This window comes from Pempheris klunzingeri, chromosome 15 (genome assembly GCF_042242105.1).
Source record: "Pempheris klunzingeri isolate RE-2024b chromosome 15, fPemKlu1.hap1, whole genome shotgun sequence".
Lineage (NCBI taxonomy): Eukaryota > Metazoa > Chordata > Actinopteri > Acropomatiformes > Pempheridae > Pempheris > Pempheris klunzingeri.
The window spans coordinates 14,010,488-14,018,183 of record NC_092026.1 but is presented as its reverse complement, the minus strand read 5'-3'; the positions used below and the strand labels follow the sequence as shown (position 1 = coordinate 14,018,183).

The following is a 7,696-nucleotide window of genomic DNA, read 5'->3' as shown; positions in this document are numbered from 1 at the left end:
TCATGTACAGGTGAGGCTGGAGGTTCCGTGGTGTGGCAGTAGAAGGGCTTGGTTGAAGTGTCACGTTGTCCTGAGATTAGCTCAGATAGAGATGTTTTTCTCTCTGAAGAGCTCTGCAGAGAGACGGGGGAAACAAAAAGTGAAGCTACGGCAGCAATAGAATTTACTCTATCTGACATCTGTCCCATTGTTTCATCCATCCATTATCTATACCGCTTAGCCTTCAGGGTCGTGGGGGGGCTGGAGCCAATCCCAGCTGACTTTGGGCGAGAGGTGGGGTAAACCCTGGACTGGTTGCCAGACAGACTCACACTCACACTCACGAGCAATTTCGAGTCACCACTGAACCTAACCTGATGTCTTTGGACTGTAGCGCAGGGAGAACAAGGGTTCGAACCTTTAGTTTTCTTTACCATCACTAGTATCTAACAGGCTAACCGTCTAAGCCAGGGGTGTCCAAACTACGGCCCGCGGGCCAACTGTGGCCCGAAGTTCTAAAAATGTATTGGAATAAGGCCCACACATGGAACTTGCGCTGGACTGTATTGTACTTCTTAGTCTCACCACTAGGTGGAGTAACTGTCTTGAACGAGGCAGCTTCTCTATAAAATCAGTAATAGAAGAAGAAATGTGCTACAGGTGACTCAAAATGGCAGAATTAAGGAAACGTAAGAGAGCAAGTGAGTGTAGAAAGTTTCGGACGCGGTGTGCGATGAGAGCACAGCTAATAACTAATGAAGATCACTTCTGCATTACGGAGGAGCTGCTTGATGTTAACAGTCTAAAGAGCACCACGACGAGTGAGGATGTTTTTGAAGCTGTGCCAGATGCAGTTGGCATGATGGGACTTAAATGGGACGAGCTGTGTGGAGATACGACGGATGGGGCTCCAGCTGGGACAGGCCAGCACAAAGGAATCTACGGTGTCCGCCGAGGGGCAAGAAAGTGGAGGTAAGGCTGTTAATTCAAGCACCAGGGCTCTAGCACAGACTATTTCAAGCTTCCCTCTCTGATGCTGGTGCTGGTGCTGGTGCTGGGGGGGCCTGGCCTGGCCTGCTCTACCATTCTCGTGTGCGCTGGCTAAGTCGTGGCTCTGCGCTGCAGTGGTTTTATTCCCTGAGATCAGAAATGGACCAGTTTTGAAGAGAGAAGGATCTCTTCATGAGCTCAGTGACCCTCTCTGGTTGGCATTTTAAGTGGATCTCACTGATCACCTTAACACACCGAACAAGAACCTACAAGGCAAAGAGCAGCTTGTACCACAACTAATAAATGAAAGCCCACTAATGGAAAGGCTGTTTTTTTTCTTGAATCATATTCAGTTATCAAGCAGAATTTACCAACATTTGATTGATTTTGCCCACTTTGATCCACTAGAGGTGAGGCGATATACATCACCTCTAGTGGATTAAAGTTAGCAATATAGCTCACTTCTAGTGAGTGGCCCAGCCCTTTATATGTTTTTCTGTATGTGGCCCTCAGTGAAAAAAGTTTGGACACCCCTGGTCTAAGCCCAATACCTACCCATTGCCATGGTAATCAGTACTCCAGTCCAGTGAGGGGTGGTGGTTCGGCGTGTGTCGACCCAGCTGGTGGTAGTCCATCGATGATGACATCACTGCTCCACTATTAAGCATACCCCCTCCTATTTGCTGGTAGTCAGACTGCAGGGAGGGAGGGTAGCACTGGAATACAAACAAAAAAAAAAATGTTGAACGTGAATAAAAGTGTCTTACTAAAAATAATTGTCATACACTTCATCGTGTATGTGCATGACGATGGCTGGTGAGCCACGCACAGGCTTGTACTCCGCTAACAGGAGTCTGTTACGTTGGTCGGTTCTGGTGTGGGACACCGTGGCAGTAATGGCGCCCTGAATGAGCCCATAGACAGCGGATGGTGGTAGCAACTAACTTTTGGTAAAATGGTTCCTGATTAACAGGGATGTGCAGGAACGTAACTCAAGGGGAAAAAAAGCAGACAGGGATCAGTCACAGATTCATCAGCAGTAATTAGACCGTTTTGAGAGTCTTGCTGATTTTATCGTGTAGCAAGCGGGAGGAGGAGACCAAAGCATAAAAGTAGAGGAGAAGCAGGGGAAGAGGAGGAAGAGGAGAGGGAAAGGGAGGTGGGCATGTATCTTACCATAAACAACTCGAGGGAGGAGAGAGAGATGGAAAGACAGAGAAATGAATAAGAGTAGTGACAAAGTGCAAAGAGTGTGTGAGTGAGAGAGAGAGAGAGAGAGACAGAGAGAGAGAGAGAGAGGCTGAAAGGGAATTTAATCTGAGTGTTGTGAGTGAAAGAGGAGAAAGAGGAGGACAGCAGGTGGTTGGGTTCTCCCCCCTCTCCTCCCCCTCTTTCCCTCTACCTCACCTATTCATCCATTGTTGAGCAAATTCTTCTCCTTCACTCCTTCACAAAGACCCCATCTGCCTCTTTGTCTCTCTCTCTCTTCCCTCTCTCTCTCTCTTTCTCCCTTCCCCCATCATTTCTCACTCTTTACTTAGAGAAAGAAAGTTTAGAGCTCTGTCACTTTTTTTTTGCAAAAATATGGAACATGTAGGAGAGAGAAAGGGGGATTATGGGAGTGTGGGATTTTAAAATGCAGTATAAAAAGGGGGAATAAAACGGGAAGTGATACTCCATCCCCCATTTTCACACCGTCTAACATCAGATTTAACTCATTCACATCACAGCCACTCGTCCTTCTCTCCCCCCTGTCTTGACAGAGTGACCTATCAACGGATCATCATCATCATTTATAGATCGATTAACTGCCTGACTGTACTACATGAGACAGGGACAGAAAGAAGCAGAGAATATGACAACAGACATGTCTGAACAAAAGTCACACAAAACCTGATTAAGAACAGATTTTCCATAAAAAGATTCCAGAACTTGATTCATTTGTTGATTGTCTCTATAAACTATTTCTACAAGTCTGCATGTTACCGCGTGTCAATTTCTACAGGTCAAAACTGAACTCATCCAATAGCAACGTTCAAAACAACTAGCTAATAATTAGGATTAATGCCAGTAGTAAAGGCTGGATTTATTTCAAAACACAACTGTTTTGTGTGTGTGTGTGTGAGAAATAAGAAATCTTGAGAAGAACACATTGTTGTCTCTTTGATTGATATCCAACAGCACATTACATCATTTTCTCTTAATATAAAACAGTAAAGTATGTGGATTTCCTTGATATCCTTTTTATATGCATAACCACAATCAGTACATTGTGTACTGTGTGCACGCAGTATGTAGAGTGGAACGCAGCAGACGGCTCAGTATTTTTAGCAGCAAACATGTGGCTATATATCACAATAATATGAGTGAAAATATCTGACACATCACACGTGAAAGAGTTCATTTCAGTGACTACATAAGTAAATGATTTGAAAGTACTTAAAGGAAGTCAGTTTCACATGGAGTAAACCCAGGAAATCATAAGATGCTCTTAAAGATAAGACTGTTCACCTGTATTTTAAACCACAAGTTTAACTACACACAAGTGTTTCCTTTTGCCGAAAAACATTCACTTTTACTGCATTTATTTCACACTTAAAATGTCAGGAGGAAAAAACTAAAATCCAGAACAGCATCATTTGATGGTCTTAGATATCTCAACTTATGCAATACATTTCATGTCACTTCAGCAACTACTGAGATAGACACCACTACTAACAAGTTTGATCCAAATTGCCAAACAGTAGTATTTAAACTATGAGGCTGGTGATTATTTCACATGTTTCAGATTGTCACCAAATCCAATAAAAACCAAAACATATAATACATTTCGTGTCTATCTAAGCCTGATGCATCTTGTTCCTCTGTGCCATAGAGCTCCACTATGATCCAAACACACATCAATGACACACACCGTTACACTGAACGACATGTTCCTTCATTACCATGAACACACACACTGCAATTTATTTACACTCAATCCCACATACACCATCCGGCTGCACCAAAAGCTCACTGAAGCTAAAGCACCAAATGTGGATTAATCTGCAGCTGCCTCTCCCATAAATGCTCCATTTACTTCTGTTTGAGTAATATTTGATCAAAACAATACAGTGTGCCAAGCAAACTCCACATAGAAAGACCCCAGACCCCTTCTGCCTTCTTGCTGCGAGGCAACAATGCTGCCCTGGTCCCAACCCACCACATGTTGAGGTATATGATGTGCATTCAGCGTGTGACTGACCTGTGTCATAGCAGGTGAGTGTGTCATTCCCACTGAGTGTCCAGTGAGCTGCTGGTGCTGATGGTGTGGGCTGTGGAGCCCTGCCTGGTGTGCCTGGCTATGGAGGGGAGGGCTGACCTGGAGAGGAGGAGTGGACGCTGCCACCATGCTGCCATGGGACAGAGCTCCCTGGTGGGGGATGCTGGGCCGCGGCACCGTCCCTCTAGAGGACAGCGGCTGGAGCTGGGGGTGAATCTGGGTGTGAGGAGGTGGGAGGTGTGGGCCGAGGCTGGGGCTTGAAGCGTGAGAAGGGTGCGATGGGTGAGGGTATGACATGTACATGGCCTGGTGCTGAGAGGGAGGGAGAGAGTGAGGGTGGGTGAGTGAGTTGGAGGGAGGCTGCTGGCCTGGGTGACCGGGGTAGACTGAAGGTTTGGGTGTGAACATTGAGGTAGAGGAGGAGGAAGACGTGGAGGAAGAGTGGGGCAGCTTCATGTCAGATGTATCATTGTAACTCTGTAAGGAGAAAAGGCAGAACAAAACATTTCAGATCGACCCATTGACTCATGTAGGACATCAGCTAAATGGCAGTAACTTGAATTATCACTGTGTTTGTGTTTGTGGCACCTGTGAGACCAGGCTGGCTCTGTAGGCAGCCAGCTGTTTCAGGTACTCCTTCTTAGCCGTCTCCGTCCTCTTCTTGTATACCTGAAACAGAAACATTTTACCTCTCTACCGACTGCTGGACTTTCAACCTTCATTACACTTTACAGCATTTGAAGACGTCATTCCTAGAAATATGTAATACAAGTACCACTTACTAAGTTTTTAATTGAAGAAAATCAACAACCCAACTGTGAGACACTCTGCATGAAATCATCGTAACATAGTGTGTACTCCGGTTTAACCATCATGGGGCTCACAGTAGTGCCCTTAGCTGACACAGTTGATTAATAACATGTAACCACAATGAATTCCCAAGGCAGCTACTATAACTGATCTCTGAATCTGAACTTTGTTCAGTTCAGTTGAAATTCCACCTGTGGCAAGCTCAGTAATGATTGATAGTCTCAGTGGTACTATTAAGAGATGATGTTTCCTTGGAAAACTGTTTCTTTCTGACATAGACAAAGTAGCTCTCACTCTTCCTTTATGGTTTTACTAAATGGAGTAGACATGTTATTTTTGCTCACTGGGATTTTTTTCCTTTGATCATCTGCTACTGCCACAATTCAGAAACAAGAGTCTGCAGAAATGTTAGCTTTGCTGTGAGGCTGTACTAAGCTGATATTGAACTCCCCGTGTCTAACAGTTCACTCTGGACTACACTGACAACCTGGTGGTGATGCTCAATGAAAATTCAAGAATGTCCGGGCCAAGTTTCATGGTATCAAATTGAACTTACATATATCAGTTTCAGCAGGAAATCTGGCGACGGTCAGTTTTAATGGACCTCCTATGATGTGATGTGAGGGAGGACGTACCTGTTTCTGTTCCTCTCCCAGGCCGTCCCACATGGATGCCACGATCTTTGACACCTCCCCAAAGGTAGCATTGGGATTCTGGGCCTTGATGTTGGCTTGGGTATCCCTGAAGAACAGGGCGTAGGCAGACACTGGTTTCACTGGCTCATTGGGGTCCTTTCGCTTCTTCTTCTTTGGTGTTTTGGGCTTCTTGGAGATGTCCACCGTTGCTGGCCTCTTCTCTACTCCACCGCCCAGCTAAGAGGAAAAGAAGGAGGTTGAGTAGGACACAGGTAGATACGAAGAAATCAGTGTGGATGGACAAATATATGGATGGACAGAGGGATGAATGGAATTTAGTTCATTAGAACAAAAAACTAAAATAGTGGCTAGGTAGTGAACTGACTATATCATTAAAAAACTGTATGATTCTTTTAGGCGCCATTTTCCTTTATCATTGTTCACCTGGAATTTTAACAATTCATACCTATAAAAGTGTCTACGGTGACTCTCACATGACTAAAATGTGATCTCAAACCACTATGAATCAACCACAGATTAAATATGCAGAAACACCCCACCAGCCTCTCAGAAGAGAAGACTGCACACAGTAATTTCACAGGGTGTTCTCTCAATGTGAAATTTGTCTACAGATATTACATATGATTCAATAAATATGAAGAATAAAGTAAATAATGATGAAAACATTTTGTGAAATCAACAACTGCTTTTAAACTAAACTTAAAAGAACTGACTCAGAACTTTGTCTCTTGTAATTAGAACCAAATCATTTAAGTCTTAATAGGAAACTATTTATTAGAAAATAACTGTAACTACAGTGATACAGCTTAGTTTACCTTCACCACACACTCAGGTTTAATATCTATGTAATGCATGCTGACCTATAACTCTGCCTTCTATCAGGGCTTAATAAGGCACATTAGCCACAATGACATTCTCATATAGACTGTATTCTCTATTTTTTGACCTTTTACAACGTGAAGTCAAGTTCAAGGCACAGAGCTCACTGCCGAAGAAATAGTTTTATTTCATTTTTTAATGTATTCTCTTCTTAACGGTGTTCTTCAAACTTGCACCTGTCATTCCTTAGCCTTTTGTAAAGCATTTTAAATGGCACATATTTAAATGTGCTATACAAATGAACCTGCCTTGCCAAATAAAGATATTTGCTTGTGACTACTAAACACTACTGGCGTGTGTAACTGAATTATATAGCTAATACAGTACAGCTAATACTACACGTCGTGTATTATAAATGTATATGCTATGTCTATTTTGTTGCCTATTCCCCATCCTTCCTGAAGCAAGCATTGCCTGTGTACTTGCTTAGAATGTTGCCCGTCTTTCTTCTACACATAACCAATGCAAACGATAAAATTGGTGGATAGTGTTCAGCTGTACAGAGATGGTTTCATTTCCCCATAATATGAACAGTCAGTTTGGTGCAGTGTGCTTGTTTCAGTGTGAGACACCTAACAGTGAGGGGGGCTGATTTCCATCTAGTTGATATGCAGGGAGAATGAGTCTATTATGACACATACCATTAACATAACTCTTCACTGTCTACATACACACCAGCCACTGAAACACAGAGAAAAATACAAAAGGTGGCTACAGCGCAGTGAGATATGACTCAGTGACTCATAGAAACATGAGATACAGAGCCTCTGTGTGTGTGTGTGTGTGTGTGTGTGTGTGTGTGTGTGTGTGTGTGTATAAGTGTATTACCCTTAGTCCGTCATCATTTTCGTCCTCATGTGCTGAACTGGAGGGAGATGGTGTGGCAGATTTACTTCCAGGTGGTGAAGGAGAATTATGGGTAACGGAGTTCCCACTCAGCCCCAGCTGGGACTGGTTGATGGTGGACAACTGACTTTGCTGGCTCATGCCCGATTGGCTCCTGGGTCCAAGCGCTGCTTCGATTGGCTGCTGGCTGCTGGTAAACCGAGCATCAGAGTTCACCATCTGCTGCATCTGTGTCAAGACAACATGTGATAATCAGTGTTAGTAAAAAGAGGCC

The 7,696-nt window shown here is 43.8% G+C and overlaps 1 protein-coding gene across 1 annotated transcript in view; it reads right to left on the bottom strand.

Moving 5' to 3' along the window:
* tox (thymocyte selection-associated high mobility group box) overlaps positions 1 to 7,696 on the bottom strand; it is a 34,001-nt gene continuing 26,305 nt past the window's right edge. Inside the window, exons 5-10 of the mRNA XM_070845436.1 lie at positions 7,405 to 7,650; positions 5,677 to 5,913; positions 4,820 to 4,900; positions 4,214 to 4,708; positions 1,525 to 1,685; positions 1 to 113 (exon numbers count right to left, since the gene is read on the bottom strand). Of these exons, the coding sequence (XP_070701537.1) occupies positions 77 to 113; positions 1,525 to 1,685; positions 4,214 to 4,708; positions 4,820 to 4,900; positions 5,677 to 5,913; positions 7,405 to 7,650 (1,257 nt within the window). The 3' untranslated portion in view covers positions 1 to 76. The remainder of the gene's footprint in view (positions 114 to 1,524; positions 1,686 to 4,213; positions 4,709 to 4,819; positions 4,901 to 5,676; positions 5,914 to 7,404; positions 7,651 to 7,696) is intronic.